A 26,583-nucleotide genomic window follows, 5' to 3' on the forward strand; every position below is an offset into this window, starting at 1 on the left:
AAAAATTCAAATATTATAAAAGGGCACAGGGTATAAACTGAAAGTTCTCTAACCCCCCCTTCCCCTATTTCCATTCCGCAGGGTAACTGCTAGCTTGCTAGTAACATTTTCATAGTTAAACTTAGGGTGCAATTAGAGTAACCATATTAAGTTTTTAATATATTTGTTCTGTCTTCTCTCTGGTTTTAAACTTCCCATTTTAATTTAAATATCCTTTATGTCTTTTACTGTCTTTTACTGCATCTTTATGCTTTTTTATTTTTTTTTTGAGGTGAACAACCTTCTCCAGGGGAGCCCCTATTCAACCTTTAATGCCCAGCCTCCAAGTCAGTTCTTAGTTTATGGAGCATTTCAGAATCTCCTGGGCAAAATTACTGTTCCCTTCTTTGTGTTCCTATACCTCTTTGTTCATACCTCCAGCTCACACTTCTCACACTGCTTGAAAATTATTTATGTTCCTATCTTAGCACGTATACACCATAAACTTGAGACAGCGACAGGGGAGGGGGGCTGTATTAGGCAATTCTACACCACTGCTGTCTCTGTGCATCAATTGTCTTAGTCTGTGGCTTGTCTTTTAATGCCCTTCAATGAAGAGAAGTTGTTGAATTTAATGCAGTCCAAATGTATCAAAGTTTTGTATATAGTTTGTACTTGTGTCATTTAATAAACCTTACCCTGAGATCACAGGATGTTTTCCTTTATTTTCTTTTAAAATTTCTGGTTTTGTTTTTTCCCTTGAAAGTCTTTAATCTACCTGGAATTAGTTTTTGTCTGGGGGGTGAATGAGGGATCCAACAGATAACTAGTTGCTCCAGCTCATATACTGAATGATGGGTCTTTCCCCATTGATCTATAATGCCAGCTCAGTCATATATCAAGATCCCACATATGCCTGGATCTGTTTCTGGGTTCTCTAAGCTGATTTCTTTCCCCCCTTCTGCCTATCCTTATACTAATACCAAATGGCCTTAAGTCTCACAGCATTATAATAAATATTGATATACAAAAGGCCAAGTCTTTGAAACACGTTAGTTACTCTCCTTCAGGAGTGTTTTGGCAATGCTTTACATTTTGTTTTTGCATATAAATTTTATTTTATTTTATTTTTTAAAGATTTTATTTATTTTTTAACAGAGAGACAGCGAGAGAGGGAACACAAGCAGGGAGAGTGGGAGAGGGAGAAGCAGGCTTCCTACCGAGCAGGGAGCCCGATGTGAGACTTGATCCCAGGACCCTGGGATCATGACCTGAGCCGAAGGCAGACGCTTAACGACTGAGCCACCCAGGCGCCCTTTGCATATAAATTTTAGATTAGCTTGTGATAGTCCAGAAAAAATCCTGTTGGAAATTTGATTGCAATTGTATTGAATTGATAGATGAATTTCCCCCAACTCTGTTCCCTCAAGAAGTACCTCAAGAGATATTTGTGAAATGAGTGAACGTCTGATGAATGTCTCTAAAGTACATCTTATAAACATGCGAAACAGATCAATGAATGAACGAATGGGGGCCAGAGATAACTAAGATTAATCAGCACATTCTCACCATTCAGCAACTGTCAGTAAATGTATTTCTTGCTTACTTGTTCTAATACCTTATTTAAAATACACAAACCGACAACTCCATCCTCCACTGAACACGAATCCATGCCTCCTTCGGAAAGACTATTGAAAACAAATTTCAGGAGGACTCTGTGTCCGCAGCCGGGCAAAGAAACAAGGCAATCTGACAGGTAAGGTGTCTTGACCTCTCTGACTCCTCGGATGGAGAGGTCCAGGGGGAGCGCGCGTTCCGCAGCTCTAGTGCCCGCGGCTTAGGGAACCAGGGACTACAAGTCCCGCCAGGCCGCGCGGCGCCTCCGCTTCATTAGGCGCAATCAGTGGGTGGCGGAAAGCAAAGTCCCTGCGAACCCCGTCACCCGCGTGCGGTGTGGAACCTGGCGCCACGTCCCTGCGTCTCTTGGGGTGAGTAGGACAGGCGCGCCGGGGCCGCACCGCGCGTAGAGCGCGGGGGAAGCGGTGTAGACGCGCCGGGCGCCTGCCTCGGCTCAGGCCGTGGGGAGGGAACCCCTGGCCTGTGACCTTGTCACCGGGGCCGGTGCGTGGCCACGTGACCCGCAGGGCCCCGCCCCCTCTGCGGAGACTCTCCAGCCCGGCTCAGCAGTGGGCGGAAGCGCGGACTGGCTGCTCGGGTGGCGCGGTGTCGCGCGTAGGAAGGGCTGGAGCTGGACCATAGGGCATCAGGTGGCTCACCCAGGCGACTTCTCCCTAGGCGGTCTACGGGCTCCGAGGCGCGGGCGGCGGGGGGCTGGGCGTGGTCTGGACGAGAGCAGGGGGCGCAGACGAAACCCCTACGCTCCGCCTGGACTCGCGGCGTGCCGCAAGAGCGCTCCGGATCTCCCGCACCTTGCCGGGCCCTGCACTTCCAGTTCTCCCTAAAAACGTGCAGATGACAGCTGTGTATGGAGAGCAACCTATGGGAGACAGCACAGCTCTGTCCCCAGGTTAAGTGGCGTTTACTTCCTACTAGGTAGGAAGTCAAGCAATTCAACAAGTATTTATTGATCCCGTCCATGATAATTGGCACTTAGTGTGTGCTCAAGAGATATTTGCCGAGTTGAAAGTGAATTAGACTTATCTGTGCCTTTTTCTTTAAGCGTTTTCTTATTGCACAGCTTCTCAAACTGCATTAGAATCACGTGGAGGGCTTGTTAGCATACGGAATGCTGGACCCCATCCCCAAAGTTTGATTCACCAGCTCTGGGGTGGGGAGCAAGAATTTGCATTTCTAACATGCTCCTGGGAGAGAGAGAAATGCTGTCCGGAACATATTTTGAGTACTGTTGCTTTATAGGAAAAAAGTCCTGTGAACTTAAAGCACCAGCTCTTTTTTCACACCGGGTTATGGGCCTTTGTGTTCTTGTTTGCCAGTTTAACTTTTTGTAGTGATGGTAAACATGTGCATATTACTGTGTACACTGTTAATTTGCCCCTACATTATTGTATATACAGGTTTTCTCGAAGTCTATGCTTGTGTCATTTTTCCTGGGTTACATCATACTCTATTGTGTCATTATTGGCTTGGCTATTTCTCAACAGCCCTCACAGATGTAAGATTTGACCTCTGCTGGGAGAGCTTGCATTTTATTCCTTCCTGATATATGCATTTTCTTGTCAGACAGATAAGAATAGTGCTTGGTTCTGGCATCCATTCCCCCACTCCCTGCTCAATCCCCTGGCCCCCAACTCACTCACTAAATTTCCTGGGTTTAGATTTTTGTGTCAGGGATTCCAGTGACCCACCTCTTACCTGCCACGTGCTCTTTGTGTTTGGTTTTCCACTGTTTGCCCTGAGTCCCCACTTTCCCAGGATGAAGTGAATGGAGAATTTCTATTCCTTGCCTGGGTGAGATTTATTTTCTCTGTCTGCTCTGGGACCTTGGCATCAGCCAGGGATTCCTTTATTTAATCAATATCGATTCAGCCGCCTCCTGGGCATCGAACCCTAGGAAAGGGAGTTTGATTACATTTGGACAGCATCATTGGTGGTAGGGCAGGTTAGAAACCTGATCAGGCCAACTATATGGTCCCTGGGCATTGACTCTGCATCTTTCCAGACTTGAGACACGGTGGTATCAACTACCTTGTTTGCTTTTTAACCACATCACGAAACATTTTCAGGTTTCCCTGAAAACCTGATCACTCTTATTGGGTCTTTTCCAGTCTTAGGAGCGGAGCAGACCAGAAGAAATAATGCTCAATTTCTCTAATAGCCTATTTAGGAAATGGGAGGAGGCTGTGGACACTTATGGGATTGATGGAATTAGAGCCCAAATTGCCTTTCCTCTGGCCATTCTCACCTGTGCACCAAGCAGGGAAAGGTGATTCCATGCATCTTGTCCTGGGATGTGGCATGGGGAGGGGGCTGCGGATGAGTGGTAACTGATAGGCGTAGCCACTTATTGGCCCACCACAAACAGTAAGTGCTTGGTTCCCCATTTAGTTGTGTCCAGGGGATGGACATTTCATCTGACCATCAACTACCCATTTGTAGGACTTTCCGCACTTGCATTTCGCCTTGTTTCATCACCCGCTGGGGTGTTCCCTTATGGTCCAGCAAGATGGATTCCATTCTTCTCATAGATCTGACAATAACACAGCCCTCCTAAATGTTTCCTAGACTAGAATGGGTTGTTTCTGGTGAGGTGCTTTGGTTGATACTCTGCCATGTTGATTTCCAGGGCTCCAGGCAGTGTCTTCTACATGCTGCCATTGTTTGGGCCTGATAGAGGGTCAGAAATCAAAGTCGCTGTGCACAGTGACTGACACGGTTACCCGTGAACAGTGGTAAGAACATTGGTGAACAAGTCCGCTCTGCAAGTCCGTGAAGGAGGTCATGTGCCATAGACAGGCTCAAGCTCTAATGCTGCCATTTACTAGCTGAGTCACCTGGGAAGAATCTCTCACCCCCTCTGCTCCTTCCTTTTCTTATTTATGCCTGCGGATGATAATAATATCTGTCTCATCTTCCTGGGTTGTGTGGAGATTCTAAGGAGATAATGAGTGCAAAGGGCTTTGTAAAGGTTAGTTGTTGCTAATATTGTTATCCGACGTTTAGGTTTTAGGGTCTTGGTGTCCTCAAGCTCCCTTCCCCTCCCCAAAAGTGTGTGTGCTTCTGTGAGAGGTAACTCAGGTGAAAGTCAGACAAGTAAACAGAACAGGGCAGGTGATTCATTAGCAAAGGGTTTAATAATGAAAGGTGTTTTTCATCGACAGACATATTTCACGGCTGACAGGGTCTTTTAAAATACCCCGAGGGAAGTGACTCATTTGCATGTTAAAGACTCACTGACACCTTATGGAAAACCCCAGCTCCAATCTATTTAGACATACTTTGGCTCCTATATCATCTATTTTATGTTTTTCAATTTCCACCTTTTTTATTACTGAGGACATTTGCATGAAAACCGGGTCTTGGGAATTGTGTCCGCTTGGCTGAGGCTTCCCCTCCCAGGGTGGGTGATCTCAAGACTAGGCCTCCTTGCCCACAGGGACAGGCCTGGAGGACGGTGCACGAGGAAGATGGGATTTAAAAGAGGCAAGAGCTGGGAGGTGGTGCTGGGGGTGCCTGGGGGAGGATGGCATCCAACTGACAGCCCTGGGGTGATTCTCACCTGGGGACCTGTGTTGGTACTGACTCAGCGCAGGCCTCATGGGGTGCAGTTTCTCCCTTGATTCATTCAGTAAACGCTTTTGGAGCTCCTACTATGCTAAGGCGGGTTTGGCAAACTATAGCCACTGGGCCACTTCTGGCCACACCCATCACTTTATATATTGTCTAGGCCTGCCCTATGTAGGCCAATGCCTTGGGTCTTCATCTGAGGGAGGTGGGAGCCATTAGAGAGTTGAGAGCAGGGAAATACATAATTGGCCTGAAGTTTCCATGTTGAGAATAGATGGGGGGAAAAATTCACTCTTTTACTCATTCAATCATGTATTTGTTAGCAGACTTATTAATTAGTTATGTAATATGTTAACAAATTCTGCCCTTTGCATGTAGTAGAAGAGGCAGATACAGGACCAGATCCTTAGAGAAAAAAGCAGTGCATAATAAGACCAGATAGGAAGGAGCAACTCATTCTAAGTGGTTGGCTCACAAAAGGCTTCAGAGAGGGATGGGGTGGGGGGGTTGAGTGTGGAGAGGTATTTGGGAGATGAAGCTGGCAAGTTTGGGTTGGGATGAGAGTAGGGTGGGTCTTGAATGCCTTGCTAGAGAATTTGGACCTTTTCGTCAGTGGAGGGGATGTGGGATAATATGTGTGCACGTGAAGGTTGGGGTGATAATGACCTGGGTGGAGAGTCAAAGTCGGATGGGATGTGGGGAAATGGGTTTGGAATGGGGAACGGCTGGGCAGTTCAGGCAAGACAGGATGGCCTTCCTCCCCTGCTTTATTAATTGTACAAGGTTTTGCCAAATCCTGGTCTCCCAGGCGCTAAGAGTTCTTCTATATCAGCTCGTCAGCGTTTCTGGGAAGAAGAAATGAAGTTTAAAATAACAGTAAGGAAAAGAGGTCTTATTTGCTGAATATGTTAGGCGTTATGTTAAAGCAGCATCTCATTTAATACAGTGACCCTGGGACTGAGGTCCTGTCAAGAGCTCCCTTTTGTAGGTGATTACACGGGAGGCTCCAAGAGGTTGTGACTTGCTCAAGGTCACAGCTGGTGAGCAGTAGAGCAGGATTCTTCCTGGCTCCGGAGGCTGAGTTCCTGGCCACCAGGGGCTCCATATGACCTTGTTAATGTGGGCTTCTCTGAAGGCCCCACAGGGAGGGTCCCGGGGTTACCTCTCATGGACTTTCTTGCACCGATGATTTTTTTTTTTTTTTTAAGATTTTATTTATTTATTTGACAGAGAGACACAACGAGAGAGGGAACACAAGCGGGGGGAGTGGGAGAGGGAGAAGCAGGCTTCCTGCCGAGCAGGGAGCCCGATGTGGGGCTCGATCCCAGAACCCTGGGATCATGACCTGAGCCGAAGGCAGACGCTTAACGACTGAGCCACCCAGGCGCCCCTGCACTGATGATCTTGAAGAAGGAAGATGTATAAGGAGCTGAGGGCACGCAGCCCAATGTAAGGCCTGCTTCCAGGTCCAGTTGGGAACCCTCTGTCTTGGTGGGACAAGGTGGAAGGTGAACTGAGCATGCTGCCCTTTTTGACAGAAAACACTATGGCTGAGGGTATGGAGAGCAAAGTGAAAAGATAGGGTTAGGTGGGGGCCTGCCAGGATGTTAGAAGTGAGGCCTGCAGAAGTCCTCCAGAAGTTGACAGGCAAGGGAGTAAATAAGGTCCTTTACCAAAGCATGGCATTGGGAGAGGAAATAATTAATAGCAGTCATAATAATAATTATAATAATAAGAGATGAGTGGTGGTGGTAATAGCAGTTGCTACTGTGTTCTTACTGTGTAGGTGGCACCTAGCCATACATTTTGCATGATTTCCTCGTCCCTCACCACCCCATCTAGTAGACACTGCTGTCATCATCCCCATTTTATAGACAAGGTCACAAGAGTCAGAGAGAGTTAGTAATTTGCCTGCTTACCCAGTTGGTAAGTGAGTAGAGGGGCTCAAACCCAGGCCTGCTGGAGTGTATGTTCTCAACCACCATGTCTTTTGTCTGGAAGGAACCCTTGGCTTATTAAAATGTTGGCAGAAAAAAAAAAAAATAAAAAGCTGGCAGAATGATGTGGGGATAGGGAGGTTTTCATAAATAAAGAGAATATTAAAAAAAAAGAATATAAAGTCCATTCTACAAAGCAAGATTTTAATTTCTTTTTATTTACAAACCCCTTTCTTGCAGAGTTAGGAACTAAACCCAGGAGCTGGGCCAGAGCATTTGTGTTTAGGGGAACAAATGAGTTTCTTACAGTATTTCTTTAAAAATAATTGTTTGCAGTCACTCTTGAAGGGTAATCACAGATACCTGGGGTTGGGAGTAGGTATGATAAAACTGGAAGGCTTGTTTTTTGGGCATGGTTTCACTGATGGATTTGAACACATGCAGCCTCTTTAGTAAAAAGAAAATATTTAGAAGAATGGTTCTCAAACGTTAGCTTGCATAAAAATCACCCATTATGTTATTAGAATGCAGGTTCCTGAGTCCCACCCCCCAACTTGGTAATTCAGTGGGCCAACAGGTAGACCTCAGAATCTACATTTTTGTGTGTTTTTAAAAAAAAAAATTAAATGGAGGTATATTGACATATATTAGTTTCAGGAATACACTGTAGTGGCTCAATATCTGTATACATTGCTAAATGATAACTACAGTAAGTCTAATCTCCCTCACTACACATAGTTACAAATTTTTTTTCTTGTGATGAGAACTTTTAGGATTTACTTTTAGTAACTTTCAAATATTTAATAAAATATTATTAATTATAATCCATGCCATACATTACTTCTCCATGACTTATTTATTTTATAACTAGAAGTTTGTACCTGTTGGTCCCCTTCACCCATTTTGCCCACCCCCACCAATCTGTTCTTTGTATCTGTGAGTTTGTTTTTTGTTTTTGTTTGTTTTTTAGGTTCCACATACAAGTGTGATCATATGGTATTTGTCTTTCTCTCTCTGACTTACTTCATTCAGCATAATACCCTCCAGGTCCAATCCATGGTGTCACAAATGGCAAGATTTCACTCTTTTTTATGGCTGAATTGTATTCCATTATATTCACCTATGTATCACATTTTCTTTATCCATTCATCCATTGATGGACATTTAGGTTGTTTCCATATCTTGGTTATTGTAAATAATGTTGCAGTGAACATGTGAATGCATATATCTTTTTGAGTTAGTGTTTTTGTTTTCTTTGGATAAATACCCAGAAGTGGAATTGTTGGATCATATGGTAGTCCTATTTTTAAGTTTTTGAGGACCCTCCATACTGTTTTCCTGAGTGGCTGCACCAATTTACATTCCTGTCAGCAGTTCACAAGGCTTCCCTTTTTTTCATATCCTTGCCAACACTGGTTATTTCTTCTCTTTTTGACATTCTAGCAGGTGTGAAGTGATATCTCATTGTAGTTTAAATTTGCATTTCCCTGATGATTACTGATGTTGAGCATCTTTTGGTGTTCCTGTTGCCCATTTATATGTCTTTCCTGGAAAATGTTTATTCAGATCTTCTGCCCATATTTTAATATATATTTTAAAACTATTGAGTTGTATGAGTTCTTTATATATTTTGGATACTAACCCCTTATCAGATGTATGATTTAGAAATATTTTTTCCCATCTAGTAGTTTGCCTTTTCATTTTGTTGATGGTTTCCTTTGCTTTGTGGGAACTTTTTAGTTTAACGTAGTCCCATTTGTTTATTTTTGCTTTTGTTGCTTTCACTGTTGGTGTCATATTCAAAAAGTCATTGCCGAGACCTATGTCAAGGAGCTTACTGCCTATGTTTTCTTCTAGGAGTTTTATGTTTTCAAATCTTATGTTCAAGTCTTTAACCCATTTTGAGTTAGTTTTTGTGTATGATATGAGATAAGGGTCTAGTTTCATTCTCTTGCATGTAGTCATCTGGTTTTCCCAACACCATTTATTGAAAAGACTGTCCTTTCCCCATTGTATATTCTTGGCCTCTTTGTTGTAAATTAATTGCCCATATGTGCATGGGTTTATTTCTGGACTCTCTGTTGGGTTTCATTGATGTATGTGTCCATTTTTATGCCACTGCCATACTGTTTTGATTACTACAGTTTTGTAATATAGTAGTATAATCAGAGACCATGATACTTGCAGCTTTGTTCTTCTTCCTCAAGGTTGCTTTGACTATTCTGGGTCTTTTGTGGTTACATACAAATTTTAGGATAGTTTGTTCTATTTCTGTGAAAAATGCCATTGGAATTTTGATAGGGATTCCATTGAATCTGTAGACTGCTTTGGGTAATATGGAAATTTTAACAATATTCTTCCAATCTGTGAACACAGAATATCTTTCTGCTTATTAGTGTCTTTAATTTTTTCATTAATGTCTCATAATTTTCAGTGTACAGGTCTTTCACCTCCTTGGTTAAATTTATTCTTAGGTATTTTATTTTCGATGCAATTATAAATGGGATTGTTTTCTTAATTTCTCCTTCTGATTATTCATTATTAATGTATAGAAACATAACAAATTTTTGTACGCTGATTTTGTATCCTGCAACTTTACTGAATTTGTTTATTCTAACAGTTTTTTGGTGGATTGTTCAGGGTTTTCTGTATATAAATGTCATCTGCAAATAGTGATAGTTTTACTTTTTCCTTCCCAATTTGGATGGCTTTTATTTCTTTTTCTTGCCTATTGCTCTGGCTAGGGCTTCCAGTACTATGTTGAATAAAAGAGGTGAGAGTAGACATCCTTGTCCTATTCCTGATGTTAGAGGAAACCTTTCACCAGTGAGTATGCTGTTAGCTGTGGGCTTGTCATATATGGTCTTTATTATGTTGAGGTATGTTCCCCTGTACCTACTTTGTTGAGAGTTTTCAATCATAAATGGGGATGGAATTTTGTCAAATGCTTTTTCTACATTTTTTGAGATGATTATGTGATTTTTATCCTTCATTTTGTTAATGTGGTATAAGAAATCTGCATTTTTGAAATGGAAGAAGATAATAAAATCAAATCTAAATGCATAAGTTATATTAAATGCAAACAAAAAAATCAAGTATATGTTGTTTAGAGAAATAGTATAAAATTTAAGCTCAAAGTAGAAGAATGGAAAAAAGATGTACCTGTGAATACTTAAAAAAAATCTGTGGCTATACTGTGAGGCACGAGTCCAGATAGATTTTAAAGAAAAAGAAGACAAGGCTGTGTAGCAGTAGTTTCCTACAAAGGGGAAACAGAGGCACAGAGCAGGGAAGGGATGGTCACAGACTGAGTCCAGAGCAGAAGCAAACAGGGATGACCTGAATCTTCCTGCTGCGTCTCTACAGGGTTTGCACGTGATTCACTTCTCCTGGATGGGACTTTTCCCCTGCTTCCTGCAGCTGTGGTCAAGGATTTTAGTCTGATACGGAGTTCCCAGAAACTGAAGGGGAAACAGCCTATTGGGTACAGTGGCCCCCAAAAGCTCCAACAGTCCACCTGGTGGATTGAGCTACTATAAGTAGGGTGGGGAAAGGCATCAGGAGCCTTGAGCCCACTTGATCCCACTGACTGGGAGTGGATCTGGTTAAACAGATTAGCAGGGGGCCATAGAATCCCTAATCGCAAAGTACCCTGCCGGACTGTGGGTGGACAGCGTAGTAACAGTCATGGTGTGGGCCCTCAGGGAGCCAATGATCTAGACAAGGGGCAGTTTACTCTAACTGAAATAAATATTCTGGAAATCAGCCAGACGTGGAGAGCTTATCTGGATGATTCTGACCAGCTGCCGTTTTTGGCCTGAGCACTTCTGACCTGGGCCCGGAGGGCTTAATGACACCTATGTGTGCATGGTGGTAAAGTAATAGTTACAAGTAACGAGGATTAGCATGCTCTGCCACTTTCCCTATCTAAAAGAGCATCTTTGTTCATGTGTATCATCCTTCCTCTTACCCTCTTTGATTTTCTTCTCTGCACTTAATACCAGCTGCTATTCTAATATGTCTGTGTGATGCGGATCTGTCGTCCCATCTAGAGCGTACGCACCGCGTGGGCAAGGACTTTGCTTTGTCCCCTCTCCCCCCAGTGCCTCGAACGGTACCTGGCACCGTGCAAGGAATAATGACTCTAATGACTCTGAGAGTTGGCTTGTGCCAGGTACTCCGCTAAGCATTTTATATCCACGATCTCATTTTATCCCAACAACTTTTGCAGTAAGAAAATGACCCGAGGTCACATAATCTATTTAAGTGGCAGAGCCTGAATTTGGGTCCTGGTCCGACTAACTACGGAACTCAACTATTCCTTGTTGTCTCCTTTCCTTCTGCAGGGTCTGGGAACATGGCCAGAAGGGCTCTCAAGCTTGCTTCGTGGACCAGCGCGGCTCTGGCTGCCTCGGGCTTCTACCTCTACAGTAACAAGTACTTGGATCCCAGTGACTTCGGCGCTGTCAGGGTGGGCAGAGCCGTTGCCACGGTAGGTTTTCCTCATCGCCAGGTGGCAGATGGACTGCAGTATTACCTGCAGGCGTTCATACATGTAGCAGACGTGGAGATACATGTGTAACACCCTTACGTGTGCAAAGCTTTGCCGGGCGCCCTCCTGTATCTCTATTTCCGTATGGCCCACCTCGGTCCTACTGAACTCCAGCAGGACGGGCTTGCACACGGTCTCTGTTGTGAAGCCTTTACATTTTAGATTCTGTATCGTATTTTAGCGACAGACCTGGGCTGGTACTCCTCAGCCAATGCCTATGGAAGGACTCTGCAGCTTTGATGAAATTCTATCAGGAAACCTGGTTTCTCTCCTGTGAGCTAGTGTGCATGGTTCCTGAGGCAGGGCTCGTACTCAGAGCAGCAGGGCCTTGGAGGATTTTTGAAGATCCCCTGCAACCACCAAACTAACAGAGGATCTGAGTTAAATATTTCACCATTAGAGGTTTTCTCCCATGGCCTGGGAGCATCCTTCCTGTGTGATCGTGTCCTCTTCATGCTGCTGAGAGCAACGCTCCCAGACATGCACATATAACTGCCTGATTGGTGGGTAGATTGCCATGTGCCTCAATGCTCTCTTTCCTCCTTTGTCTGCTGCAGGATGAGCTTGTCCTTTCTTTCCCTTGGTGTGGATAGACTCTGATGCACAGTCTGTTTGGGTTGTTGTCTGATTGTTTCCTTAATACTCAGTGTTGTGAAGTCTTCTCCCGAGCTAGTCATAGAACCTAGATGGACAAATAGATAAATAGGCCATGGGATATAAAATGATTGCCGAGTGTTTACCCAGGACCTTTTAGGGGCCCAGCAGTGGCTTACATGCCTTGAGAGGTAGAAATGAACTGTCCCACCTCGACCCAGCTTTGAAGGAGCTTATGATTGAGGAGTGCTCACATGAATGGGTCAAAAAACAATCAATCTAAAGCCACAGATTGGGTCAAGATGTGTGACTCAGGTGACCACTGCTAGGGGACCTCAGATACAGGAGTGAGACCTGTAGGCTAGGAGTCAGGATGAGTGGCCTTGGGGAAGCAGGCTTTGATGGAACCTTAGGGATTTGAATACAGTTGACTCTTGAACTATAAGGGGGTTAGGGTGCCAACATCCGTGCAGTCAACTTTGGACTCCCCAAAACCTTCACGACTAATAGCCTACTGTTGACCAGAAGCCTTACAGATAACATGAACAGTTGATTAATACATTGTTTGTATGTCATATGTCTCATATACTGTATTCTTACAATAAAGTAAGCCAGAGAAAAGAAAATGTTTTTAAGAAAATCATAAGGGGGGCGCCTGGGTGGCTCAGTTTGTTAAGCATCTGCCTTCAGCTCAGGTCATGATCCCAGGGTCCTGGGATTGAGCCCCACATCGGGGAGCCTGTTTCTCCCTCTCCTTCTCCCTGGTACTCTGCCTGCTTGTGCTCTTTCTCTCTGTCAAATAAATAAAAAAAAAATAAAAAAAGAAAATGATAAGGAAGAGAAAATACATTTACAGTACTGTACTGCAGTTTACCTAAACAAAACAAAACAAACAAACAAACCAAAAACAAAATACAAAAAGAAAACCAAACCCATGTTAAGTGGACCTGCACAGTTCAAATCCGTGTTGTTCAAGGGCCATCTGTAGCTGGAGATGAGGGAGGAAGGTATTTACCAGTGCTTTATAAACCAGTCACTAGGCTGTGCCTTCTTTAAAGGCCAGGGCTCTGGTCTTAATCGGCCTTGTGCATTATTCAGTGACCAGCTCTTGTTTGTGGTTGGCGTTTAACACATTTATGTCGAATGGAGTAAAGCTTTGGGGGTGTAGGCAAAGGAATAGACTTCTCTGGGTATCAGCCTTGGAAGCCCCTTAGCTTCTAGCGGCTTCAGTGGCTCAGTTCTAAAAAGGAAGGTTTGGCCTGGGTAATCCTCCAGCTTCCTCCATGTCTGAGATATCTGGAAGCCTGTAATTTTCTGATTCACCAAGGATATGGGGACTTCTCCTGGACTTTTGGGCAAGGGACCCAGAATCAAAACTCAGGCTATCCGAGCAACATAAATATAAAATGATGTTTATTTATGATAATAAGTTTATCCAACAGCATTCATTCAACTAGTCTTTACTGAGCATTTACCTATGTGCCTGGCATAGTAAAAAGGTGCTGCAGGTACAGTGATGAACAGGAAGGACAGGCCTCTGTGTTTACAGAGCTGAAATTCTAGCAAAGAGAAGCTAGTCCACATACAAGGAAACAAATGAGCAAGGGAATTTTGGGTACGATAATGTTGTTATGATAACTAATTGAGAGTTGCTGGTGGGTGGGGCAACCTTAGATTGGGGCTCTCTGCAAAGGTGGCATTTGTGCAGAGCCCTGATTGACAGGAAGAAGTTAGCCAGGCTAAGATCTGGGGGACAGAGCATCTTAGGGGAGGTGTTGTCTACTTCTCTAGACATACGGCCTGTGTCAGGGGCCTGCAGCTGCAGGGCGGGGGCCGAGGAGCAGTATTTGATGCCCAGGTGCTGAGCCTTTCTTTTCCTTGGTTCACAGACAGCTGTCATCAGTTATGACTATCTCACGTCCCTGAGGAGTGTCCCCTATGGTTCAGAGGAGTACTTGCAGCTTCGATCCAAGGTAAGGAGCCCAGGGGGCCCATCTGAGCCAGGCCAGGACTAGGTAAGTCCTGAAGTAGCTGCAAAGCCAGCAAGCTTCCTGCATGCAGCTGGAGGTGGGCAGGGGGCTGTGTGGGGATTGAGGCTGGGGGCTTGGGGGCAAGGAGGGGAGGGCCTTCTCCTCATTGGAGGTGTTTTTGTGCTGGTGGGCTAGGCTGCCGGGCCAACGTCAAGCTGGATCCCATGGTACTGAGGTTGTTAATCTACAAGGCACTGTCGGGGAGGCTGGTGTGTGTTTCTGGGGGAGCACAAGGTGTCTGGGATGACTCAGGAGGGATGAAGGCTCTGTTCCTGAGATAACTCAGTTGGCTTCCGAAGTGCTTTGTCAGGCAAAACCCAATTGAAAGAGGTTAATTGCTTTTCTGTCCTCTCAAGGCTATACTGGGGCTCCTTGCTAGGCCGCTGAGTGGAGCTTCCACCTCACACCCTCTTTCCTTACTTGCGATAGGTCAGTTGATTTTGATGCTACAACTAGATGAGTTGGGGCATCAAGCAAGAGGGTGGTTTTTTTTTTTTTTTTGGATGTAAGTTGAGTTTGGGGTCAAGTGTAGATACTTTTGTTTCCTCCAGAGAGAGGTTTGTGATAGATCTGTATGTCTTTGCTCAGCCTGGAATGCCCTTGGCCCCTTAGAAAATTTCTAGTCATCCTTCTGGCCTCAGCTCAAATACCTCTCCTCCGTGATGCTTTCCTTCTCACTCATTCTTGATGGATGGGGTAATTAATTTTAAAATTTTTATTTAAACTTCTCATTATAGAAATTTCAACCATTATAAGAGAGAATGGTATAATGAACCCTTATGGAACTGGATGACAGTTCGACAGACATTATCAACATTTTGTCAGTCTTGTATCATCTACTTACCCCTTTATTCATTCATTCATTCATTCACTTTTAATTCATTTATTTATTTTTGCTCAAATATTTAAAAGCAAATCTCAGGCATTGTATTATTTCATCTGTAAATACTTCAGTCTGTATCTCTAATAGATAAGTACCTTAAAAAAACTTCAATACCGTAATCATAACTAACAAAATTAACAGTATTTCCTTAATAACTTCTAATGGCTAGTTTATACTCAAATATCCCTGGTCCCAAAAATGTTTTTTTAAAGTTGGTGCATTACAGTCTGGATTCAAACGAGGTGCATATATTGCATTAGGAAACATCAACCAAAATCTTCTCAAATCTATAATATTTCCCTTCCATCCTTTTTTTGAGCTATTTGCTTGTTGAAGAAAGCAGATCATTTACCCTGTAGAACTAGGCCGATTGCATCCTTAAAGCATCATTTAATGGGAAATAGATTCACATGGCATGCAATTCAGAATATGTAACATTTGAACATCCAAAATGATCCTCCTCTCCCTGTTCCTCAGGTACCCAGTTTTTCTGCCTGGAAGTGATCATCATGTTCTATGTATCCTTCCAGAGATATCTTCCTATTTGAATTTAATCACTCTGTCTTCTTTATTCCTTACAGATGATAACTGGTTACATGTCTTTCTCTCACTTTAGCCTATAGATTCTTTTAGATCAGGGATTGGGTCATCTTTTTTGTATTTTCTACCTCTAGTGATGATGCCTAGGACTGAATTGACTTAATGTCTGTTTCAGGCTACACCCTGCTAGCTCCTTCCTTGGGAGGGGACCTGGAAAGGGCGCAGGGTTTGTATGTGGAAGACCTGAATTTGTGCTCTGTCTTTGGGATGGTCATTTAGCCTTTGGAGCTACCATTTTCCTGTCTGTAGACCACAGTTGGCTTTGCCACATATTGAGGATTATATAGATAATATCTGAGACAGTGTGTTGTGAAGTGTAAATGTGAAGCAGGTATCAAAAGTCAGTCAGATGTTGGGGCGCCTGGGTGGCTCAGTCGGTTAAGTGTCTGCCTTCAGCTCAGGTCATGATCCCAGGGTCTTGGGATGGAGTCCCGTGTCAGGCTCCCCACTTAGTGGGAGGCCTGATTCTCCCTCTCCCTCTGCCTGCTACTCCCCCTGCTTGTACTCTCTCTCTGTCAAATAAATAAATAAAATCTTTAAAAACAAAACCAGTCAGATGGCTACCAGGAAGGGTGCTCCCTGAGGACAGACCCTTGTCTCCATGTGTGCAGCACCTACCCCAGTACCCAGGACACAGTCGGTCCTGAATAAAGGTTTGTTGAGCAAATGAATGAATGAAATGTTAGTTTGTGTCAGAAGATCTCAAAGCCTCGGGCTCTGAGACTTGGTGCCCACCCCCTGCTGTTCCCCGCCCCTCGTTCTCCATCTAACCAGGGCTGTGGGCCTTAGAGCCGACCAGAGCGACATTCCGCACAGAGGTCCAGGCCGGGCCACAGGGGGCAAGCTCCCTGCAGAGCACACAGGGGATGGGTGACGTGCCCACAGTGGCCCTCACGGGTAAGTCATCTGAAAGGCAGTGGGGCCACAGCCCCCGGGGAAGCTGACGGTTTTGGGGGATGCAGGAAGGAAAGTGCAGCCTGATATTTGACAGGAGGGTAGCACGCGGTAGCTGGCATAGGTAACAGGCGTGGAGGCTGGTCCCTGGGAGTTGTGCCTGGGAAGGGGAGCTGGCTGGCACTGAAGAGCAGGAGTAAATACGGCAGGAGTATGTTCTTCCGTTGGAACACTTATCTGTTCTCGTCTTCGTGACTGATAAAGGAATGAGTGAAGGGTAAAACATAATTATCTCACCTGTCAAGCCAGTGTCCCCAGGTCCCGGAGTATGCTAGAGCAAGAGACAGTGACTTAGAGAAGTACTTTCAAGGTTGGTGCTCGGCCAGCTGGTATCTCAGTGACTCAGCTCCATCCACACCAGGAGGAGGCGGGAACCAAAGCGAAGGAGTGTTTTCTAGGGGCTCAGTGGCACTTTGCTGGGCAGCTGAGGGGGTGGGGTGAGGCCCCAGTGCTCTGAAGAACCAGACTCCTCGTGTCCAGGATGCTTATAACCGGAGGCGACAGGTGTGGACCAGCCTGTGCACAAGGCAGAAAGAAGTCATGGCTGGTACAGACGTCCAGGAGGCAGGGCTGAGTTGATTCTGACTGAGGGGTTCTGGTATTGTGGACATATGTTCATTTTTCAGCTCAAGAGCCATTCACATTTTGGGGAGTAACATCTAAAACTTCCTTTGGGGAACCACCCATATCTCATGTACTCACCGTGAGGTTTGAGTGAGGCTCACCCCACCCTCAGCTCCAAGAGTGGGCACATGACTTAGGCTATCTGTGGAGTCCATTCCTGTGGCCCTAGAGATTGATTCAGAGATGGGCACCCGAGCCAGTGTTGGGCAGTGAGCATCAGGTCCAGGACTTTTGGGGGGTGTCCCCCATAGAGCACTGCTTTTTCTGCTGCATTAGCTGCGAGTGTAGGGTTTTGACTTAGAGCTATTGGCAGCCCTCTTGCCACCATGAGGGGAAGCCTGTCTGTGAACAGAGTCAGTTTTGTAGAGAGAAGTGTCATTTGAGTCCCTAGATCTTGCTGGGCCTGAAGCCAGGTTACCACTGGACTTTCCAGTTATATGTGCCGGGAAATTCTCCTTTTGCTCCAGATGATTTGAGATCAGTTTTCTGTTACTTGCAATCAAATGAATCCTGATACACTGGGGACTCTTAGAGAAGCATGCTGGATCTTGAAGTGTAGTTAAGGTTTTGATACCTCATAGAAGGTCTGGTAATTCAAGGAAAGAAAGGAAATCGAGAAATCCCAAGGCCTAAACAGGGTGAGGAGAGGTTTGCATGGTGCTGAGTAGTATTGTAGCCATTTTGGCCCTTCGGGCTCCTGGTCTACCACCAAGCATCTGTACCCCCCTATCTGTGAAGGGGTGGCAGTGGCCTTTGCCCCAGCTGAATTTGTAGGAAGAGAGATGAGCAGCTTTATTTAATTAAACACTGGGGATTATTTAATGCAGCCAGAGAGGAGATCCAGAGGCACAAAGTTTGCCTCAATGGCTCCTTATCATTTTAATGAACAAGTTAATGATTTTCTATTTTCCTTATTTCTGCATTTGTTAGTTGGAATTCTTCTGCAAGGAAGAACTGTCCCTTCTCCTTCAGTTGTTTATTTAATTATTTTTATCGGTATGAACTCATGGATATTTATATTATTCTATGGGTTACAATCCAAAACCATCATTATTTTTATTGTTCAAATTATTCTAATTTTGGCCATTGGGAGCTCCTTCAGGTTGATTCCTGTGTCCTTTTGTATGTCTCCATTCTTTTTTGAGCACTATCTTAACTTTTTTTAAAAAAAGATTTATTTATTCACTTTAGAGGGGGAGAGAGAGAGAGAGAACGTGTGTGAGTGAATGAGCAAGTGCACACACAGGAGGAGGGGCAGAGGGAGAGGGAGAGAGAATCCTAAGCAGACTCCATGCTGAGCGTGGAGCCCAATGTGGGGCTGGATCTCACAACCCTGAGATCACAACCTGAACTGAAACTAAGAGTCGGACACTCAACCAACTGCACCACCCAGGCACCCCCACTATCTTAACTTTCTAATCCCCAGGCTCATCTTGTATTTTCCTTGCCCTACCCCTGGAATCAATCACTTCTCCAAGAAGCCTTGGTTCCTTTTATTGGAGGATGGTATTTAGAAACCAAGATGTTGGTGCTAGATGTACATATTGCTACTGGAGTGCCATTGTTTCTAGGCCCTCCCAGAAGACAGAGCTAGGAAATATATGTGTGTATACTCATGCATACACACACCTATCTATTAAAAAACCATGAGTTCATACTGATATCTCCTATTCCAGTCTAACGTCACAGAATTTTAGCTCTCTCCCATTCCTTATGCATAACTTATTTCTCTGACAGTGAGAAACCTGCCTCTCATTATCTACAATATATTTACTTACTTGTTCAACTAGTATACCCTAAAATGGTCAAGACCCTTGAGGCATATAGGAGCAGAGAAAGAGGCCCAATCTGGGTGAGATTGAATGAGTTAAGGAGGTATTTGAGCTGGGTTTGGAAAGGTGGGTAGGATTGAAACATGTAACACTGGGGACAGGTGATTTTTGTTGAGGTTGATGGGTAAAATTTTGGGGATTGTCTATAAGAGACAGATTAGTTCAGTGTTACTGGGAACTAGGATATGGGTGCGCAAAGGGGCATACTGGCAAAGAGAATTAGAGCTAGGTCACAGAGGGACGAGAGGCCAAGGTTATACCAGAGGTAGTAGGGAGCTATGGCAAGCTCTTGGGTAAAATTTTGTTAAGCCTTCAGTGAATGAGAATGCTTAAAGTCATCAGTCACTGAATATTTTTTGAGCTTCTACGCTATCAGATGATGAGTAGAAGTGAGAGACAGAGAATGAGAGAGAGAGAGAAAGTATGTGTGTGTCTAGGGAGGGAGAGAGACAGATCACAGGTGCCTTTTCCTTTCTTAATCAGAGTCCAAATATAGGAGGGGACCTCAACTGCTGCTGTGACTGGGAAACTTTTAAGTTGAATCCAGTTTCTTGTTTCCGAGTAGGTCGCTGGACTCCTGTGGTGTTGGATGCGTCAGGTCAGCAATATGGGTGTGCATCATATTAGTTACACTAGTACTTACTACTTGAGCTTGAAGAGGTAATGATTAATACTTTTTCCTCCTTGTCTGAGAAGCAGAACCAAGGAGATGCAGGTGTCTGCCAGGAAGAGCAGCTTTATTACTGGTAAATGCTGGGCGGGAGCATGTGTCTTGGGTCTGTGAGCCAGTGGGCTTGTTGTACTTCACTCCTGAATTTGATAGACTTACCTATGCAGGCACAGACAGGACAGGACAAACCTCTCACAGGGGACCTGCCTCTTAGGGCCGGAAGGAGTGGAGCACCAGTGTCTTATGGGGGTGTGCGGATCCCAAAAAGGGAGAGGAAGGGGGTTGCTGAGCACAATCTGTTTCTTCTCTCGGACTCACCAGTCTGATTGGTGACTCCTCCTCCCGCAGGGAGTGAGAGGGAAGAGAGAGGTAAGGAGAATTACACCTCTAATGGGGCTCCCATAAAACAGAGATGGGAGGTTCACCTGCAGATGGGAAGCAGCTATAATTTTGCTGTAAGAACTTTCATGCCCATTAAATTCTTTTTTTTTTATTAAATGTTTTATTTATTTATTCATGAAAGTCAGAGAGAGAGAGAGAGGCAGAGGCAGAGGGAGAAGCAGGCTCCCCGCCTAGCAGGGAGCCCGATGCGGGACTCAATCCCAGGACCCAGGGATCATGACCCGAGCCGAAGGCAGACGCCTAACCATCTGAGCCACCCAGGCGCCCTCATGCCCATTAAATTCTGCTAACGTTTATACCTGACCTTGTTTAGGGACACGGGCTACTTAGGGCTTGAGTATGGGATAACAATTTCAACATTACTGAGATCTCCATTTAGAGAGAAGGTCATCTGTTGTCAACCTTTAGAACCATGGCATATGGTAGAGTGTTTTGGGGGGAAAAGGGTATTGGTTAGAGGAGTAGAGTAAGGGGCTTAGGTGGGGTGATGACTCTTTTTATAATTATGCCATTGACCTTGAGAAATATCTGCGGCACCAGCTAGCTCAGGCCTCTAATGTACAGATGGAACTGGAGGTCTAGAGGGGTGATGGGATTTTTTTTTTTTAAGTAGACTCCATGCTCGGCGTGGAGCCCAACACAGGGCTTGAACTCATGACCCTGAGATTAAGACCTGAGCTGAGACTGAGAGTCGGGCACTTAACCAACTGAGCCACCCAGATACCCCAAGCCCCCTGCAGTTTTGTGGCACATCTTGGGCTTGGACTTGGACATCCAGATCTTCCCTGCTGGGTTGCTTCTCCCTTGGGACCATCCACCCTGGTGTGAGCCCTAAGGCTGTGGTCCTGCTGGGCTGGGTTTGGGAAACACAGGGGAGAAGGAAGAAGGGCAATAGAATCTCCTCCTGGGGAATTCCTTTTTCTTTTTTTTTTTTTTTTAAGATTTTATTTATTTATTTATTTGACACAGAGAGAGAGAGAGAGAGAGCACAAACAGGGGGAGCAGCACACAGAGGAAGAGGGAGAGGCAGGCTCCCCACCGACATGGGCCTCGATCCCAGGATCCTGGGATCATGACCTGAGCTGAAGGCAGACGCTTAACCGACTGAGCCACCCAGGTGCCTCCAGAGAATTCCTTTTTGTATTTAATCAACCAACCAAAGAGTTAATCCAACAAAGATTTGGAATTTGCATTTCCGAGTGGAGGGAAGTGTGGACCCTCCAAAGGAACCAGTGGATGCTAGCTCTTTGCTTTGGGAAAGAGTTTCAACTCTTAAGCTACTAAACAACTGGCAGTTTTGAGGATAACCGTGCTACCAGCTAAGTGAAGTGACTTAGTGGTAAGTCAAGAAGTGCTTTAAAGATCTTGTTGCCCATCAAGAGGAACTGTAGCGGTATCTGGCTCTTCAGGAATATTCTCTGAAACCTGGAGACTGTCCTGGCCACACCAGGGCATGTCTTCACTGTTCTTCCATCCATCTGTTATTTTACCAAACTTTAATTGAGCCTGCTCTGTGCCAGGTCTTGGGTGAGGCCCAGCATCAGAGGATATGAAGGGAAATAAGACTTGACCTCTGCCCTCTAGCTGCTCACAGTCCAGTGGGGGAAAGCAGGTGTGGAATCACCTGTTGCAGAAGGATCGATTTGTCTTCATTCCAGCTCTGGTTCCTGACAGTAGCTGACTCCCAGCCAAGAAGTGGGGGGCAGGAGGGGCTCCTAACCCAGCATGGTGAGGGAGGGAGGGGTGTGTACCTGGAAGACCTCCTGTGTAGCTGGATCTAATGGTGCCGCTCTTCCTTTGCGTGTGCGCACTGTCAACTTGGCGTGGAAGCTTTTAGGTGAGTTTTCATGCACCCTGTCCCTCAGGCTCCCTTTTGCTGCTTTTCTTTCTCATCCTGGAACATTTGTCAGGGAGAAGAGGAGGAGAGAAATGGAATCCTTGCTGTCTTGGTGACTGGCTTTCTCGGAGTTTGTGATAATTTTTGCAGAGCATGAGCTGCATTTAATGTGCTCTGCTTGTGTCATCTAAGGACCAGGCCTGTGGAATAGGCAGACAGTCTGCAGTGGCACCCAGGGCCTCCTTTTTAGCTTTGTACCAAAACCTTTCTGAGCACTGCATTGCAAACCTGCAGAACCTTTGCGTGGTGGCCCCGATTTGGGGAGAGTTCCGGAGGACTGGCAACTTGGGCCTTTGTGTGGTCTGGGGAGAGACTTGGCGGGGCTGCTTCCATCCGTGCTTCCATCCTTTCCACCCTAGAGGAAAATGGCATCACTCGGGCTTCTCCCTGGAGATTGTGCTCAGTGTGCGGTGGCTTGTCCGTAGTTCCCAGGCAGGCTATGTGCATGTCACATTGTCTTCTTGATTATCCTAGATGTATCAGTGACCTATGGACCTGCATACCCCTGTATTTAAAAAAAAAAAACATATGAAATTAAAAAATGTGAAATATATAAGATCTAAGGAAAGGTATAAGAAATAATTTAGTGATCATCCTTCTCACTGCACGATTTCAGAAATAATACCTTACCCATACAATTGTAGCCCCCAGGGTACTCCCCTGATTCCAGCCTTCCTCCTTCAAAACCAGAAGTAAGCACTATCTTGAATTTATTGGTTGTCATTCCCATGTACTTCTTGGAAACCAACTATTCATGTATTTGTATACTATTTTTCATCCTATTGACATTTTCTGTTACTTGGTTTTGTTCTAAGCAAGATTGCAGGCTTGATAGACTAGCTGTCTCTTTTTTGGGGCTCTGCATACGCAAATAAGAAGCGTCCTGGGTACCACCTGAAATCGCCTCTTCTACCATCTTTTTGCACACTCTCACTGGTACTGGGTCGCCCCGGGAGAGACAGGCTCCACCATCTATAGCAGATGCTGGGCCGAGCTCTGGCTTGCGCCCACCAATGCTGTGGTCTTTCCCTGCTGCGTTTGGCCACTCTCTCTCTAGCTCTTCTCTTCTCCTGGCTCACCCTGTGTATCTCCTGGGGCTGCTTTGGACTTGAAGTTGCATGATGAGATGGTATTTGTTGCTGCTCAGAAGCAGTGATCTCTTTCCAGAGGCCACAGCTGAAATGAAACAAAAAAGCCTTGTGTTTGTGGTGATGGGAGGCCATTGCCATGTGCTAGGCATCTCTCCATTCTGGTCAGTGCAGTTAACGGCATTAGCCAGTTCCTCGTTTGCGTGTATCTGTAGCTTTCTTGCCTACCCAGGCTGCCCGCACACACAAGGCTGGCTTCTTGCTGCCACAGAGCCGCTCACCAACTGCTCCCACTACCTGGTTCTTGTGGGGTGGGTGGAGGAGGCCAGAGCACACTGCTCCCCAGAGGTGATGCTGTGTTGAGGGTTAGCCTACACCAAAGGGGGCAGGAGCTGGAGAAACGCCAGCTGGAGACAGTGTCCTTGCCCATCTCAGACTCCATCCCAGACTAACCATGGCTGGGCTTCTCATTGCTTTATTGCTTTTCCCACTGAAAACCCTGCACAGTTTCCTTTCCTGCCTTGGATTGCGTGCTTCCCCCACACCCCAGCTGTTTCTCCCTCTGCTGAACGTAGTACTGGGAAGTGGGACGATGCTCCATGATGAGGGACGGCATAAGCTAGGACTTCCTTACCGCTAAGGTGATTTTCTATGGCAGTGGGTTACCACGGATGGAAGGGAAATCTGTATCTGGAAGGGCAGCTTTCCGGAAACAGAAGAGATTCTGGCTGTCTGTCACCGAGGTGGGATGGGACAGCGTGCTGTCAGATGATCAGAGACACCTGAGGAGCCTTAGAAAGTGCAGATCCCTAGACGCTGTACTCTAAAGATTTGTTTTCAGTGATTCTGGGGTGAGGCCTGGAAAACTCTATTTTTAATGAGTTCCCCAGGCGGCTTCTGAGGCTAAGAACAAGTGTTTACATTGGCCGAGCACCGCGGGACAGGCATGGCACTAAGGGTTCTCTCTATATTATCTCCTTTAACTTCACGACAATCTGAGGTATCTACCCCCATTTTACAGATGCAGAAATGGAGGCACAGATTAAGTGATTTGTCCAAGGGTCTACAGCTAGTAAGCAAGTATATTAGCTTCCTGTAATCGCTGTAACAAATCCTCACAAATTGGGTGGCCAATGACAACAGAAATGTATTCTCTCACAGTTCTGAAGACCAGAAGTCCAAAATCAAGGTGCCAGTGAGGCCATGCTCCTTCTGGTGGTTTCAGACATGCCTTGTGGCTGGGTCACTCCAGTCTCTGCTTCTGTCTTCCCTTGTCGGAAGGATTCTTGTCATGGGGTTTAGGGCCCATCTGGGCAATCCAGAGTGATCTCATCTCAAGATTCTTACCTTAGTTACATGTACAGGGATCCTTTTTTCCAAATAAGTTCACAATCACAGGTCCAGGGGGTTAGGACAAGGGCATATCGTTTCGGGTGCCACCATTCAACCCACTACAGGGTCTTCGATTTAATCACAGATCAGGTGGTTCCCAAGCCGTGTGACTCTTGGCTCTCTCATCTGGACCACATGAGCTTCTAGGGTTCCTCTAGGCCAGCAGCTGAGGCATGGATTTCCTTGATGTACAAGGGAGTTTGAGCCATTTGTCAAGCCTTGACAAACCAGAGTTTTCCTCGCCGTCTCTCCCACCCCTCAGCCCTCAGCCCTCTACCATCTCTCCCGAAACCCTTCAGGGTTTATCCCTGACTCCAAAATTTTCACACCTTCATGTGCTCAGGAGGTGAGGCCAGAGGGGCTGTGAGGCCCAACTCATACTGGCTTGGGTGGGATGCACTTCTCCTGCCTTAGTGTCCACGTCCCCAAAATGGGAATTGCTGGAATAGCAGGGGTAGGTGAAAGGCCATGATATAACTAATAAAGTTGGTGGAAGGCAATCTGCAGCTATGAGGTTGATGGAAATGCTTGTTAACCACACTAATAATCTAATAGCCTGTTCTTGATTTCCCGCTTCTCACTGTCTTGGCCCCAAGCAGCTATTTTCTACCAAATTAAAATCCACTCAGCTCCCTTCCTGTCCCTGAATAAAACTACCCTCAAAGATCTTTCCTGTTACAGCAAGACTTTTTAATAGACTTTTCCTTGTAGAACCATGAGACATATGTCCAATTAGCAGAATAACTTCACTTAAAAATACAAATAAACTGTTGACTGATAATGGCGGGACATCTGTGAGGCTAATTTGAGGCAACGTGGTTCAGGAACTGGGGCACTGCCCCTCCCCTGCCCCAGATCCTCATGCCCCACACTCTGTAGGATGAAGACGGATGTCTCTGTGCTCTGTCTGGTCACAGTGCAGAGTACCTAAAGGCAGTCACTATTCATACAGTCCATTGTGTGGCAATTTTTTTATTTTTATTTTTTAGAGAGAGAGAAAGAGAGAGAGAGCTTGCGTGTGTGCGTGTGCATGGGGGGAGGGTCACCTGGAGAGAGAGAATCTTAAGCAGGCTCCATGCCCAGCACAGAGCCTGACTGGGGCTCAATCCCATGACCCCGAGATCATGACCTGAGCCAATATCAAGAGTCGGATTCTCTGGGGTGCTTGAGTGGCTCAGTCGGTTAAGCCTCTGACTCTTGGCTTTGGCTCAGGTCATGATCTCAGGGTCGTGGGATGGAGCTGCCTTGGGCTCCTCACTCAGTGGGGAGTCCGCTTGAGATTCTCTCCCTCTACTTCTCCCTCTGCCCCTCCCCCTGCTCTCTCTCTCTTTCTCTATCTAAAATAAATCTTAAAAAAAAAAAGTCAGGTATTCAACGGACTAAGCCATCCATGTGCTCCAATTGTGTAGCAAATTTTAATTGAGCACCTGCTATGGGCCAGGCACTGTGCCAGGTGCTGGGTATATGGCAGTCTATTCTTGAGGGGATAAGAGATAACTAACAATCAGTGGAACTCACGAGAACATCCTTTCCAGGAGGGCAGGTGTTTGTCTGTTCTGCTTGCTGCATCCTCAGCACTTAGAACAGGGCTTGGCATGCAGTGGGCTCTTTTTAGTGAATCAGTGAGGTAGGGAAACAAGATAATGTCAGCCCTTGCTGAGTGCCCTAAGAGAGAGAAACCATGGTCAGGATAAAGAGCAACTGAAGCAGGGCTGGGGAAGGGCTCTCTGATGTGGGGTTTTCCAGCTGAACCTGAGAAGTGATGAAAGAACAGCAGGTGAGGAGCTGCAAGAATGTTGTTAGCAGAAGAGGCAGGGCTACGTAATTTACAGGGCTCAGTGCAAAATGAAACTGTGGGGTTCTGGCTGGGGGTGGGGATGTGAGTCTCCTCTTCCCTTGGCCCTACAGCCCTAACCCTACAGTGGATGGGCAGCTCCCAAGAGA

At 45.6% G+C, this 26,583-nt stretch overlaps 1 protein-coding gene across 3 annotated transcripts in view; it reads left to right on the plus strand.

Moving 5' to 3' along the window:
* Window positions 1-1,897: 1,897 nt before the first annotated feature.
* The window catches only part of ADCK1 (aarF domain containing kinase 1), a 116,175-nt gene continuing 91,489 nt past the window's right edge, over window positions 1,898-26,583 (plus strand). For all 3 annotated transcript variants that reach the window (XM_032405699.1, XM_032405701.1, XM_032405700.1), the window contains exons 1-3: window positions 1,898-1,967; window positions 11,468-11,613; window positions 14,157-14,240. In XM_032405699.1, the coding sequence (XP_032261590.1) occupies window positions 11,479-11,613; window positions 14,157-14,240 (219 nt within the window). In that variant the 5' untranslated portion in view covers window positions 1,898-1,967; window positions 11,468-11,478. The remainder of the gene's footprint in view (window positions 1,968-11,467; window positions 11,614-14,156; window positions 14,241-26,583) is intronic.

Source organism: Phoca vitulina, unplaced genomic scaffold, assembly GCF_004348235.1.
Source record: "Phoca vitulina isolate PV1807 unplaced genomic scaffold, GSC_HSeal_1.0 scaffold7, whole genome shotgun sequence".
Lineage (NCBI taxonomy): Eukaryota > Metazoa > Chordata > Mammalia > Carnivora > Phocidae > Phoca > Phoca vitulina.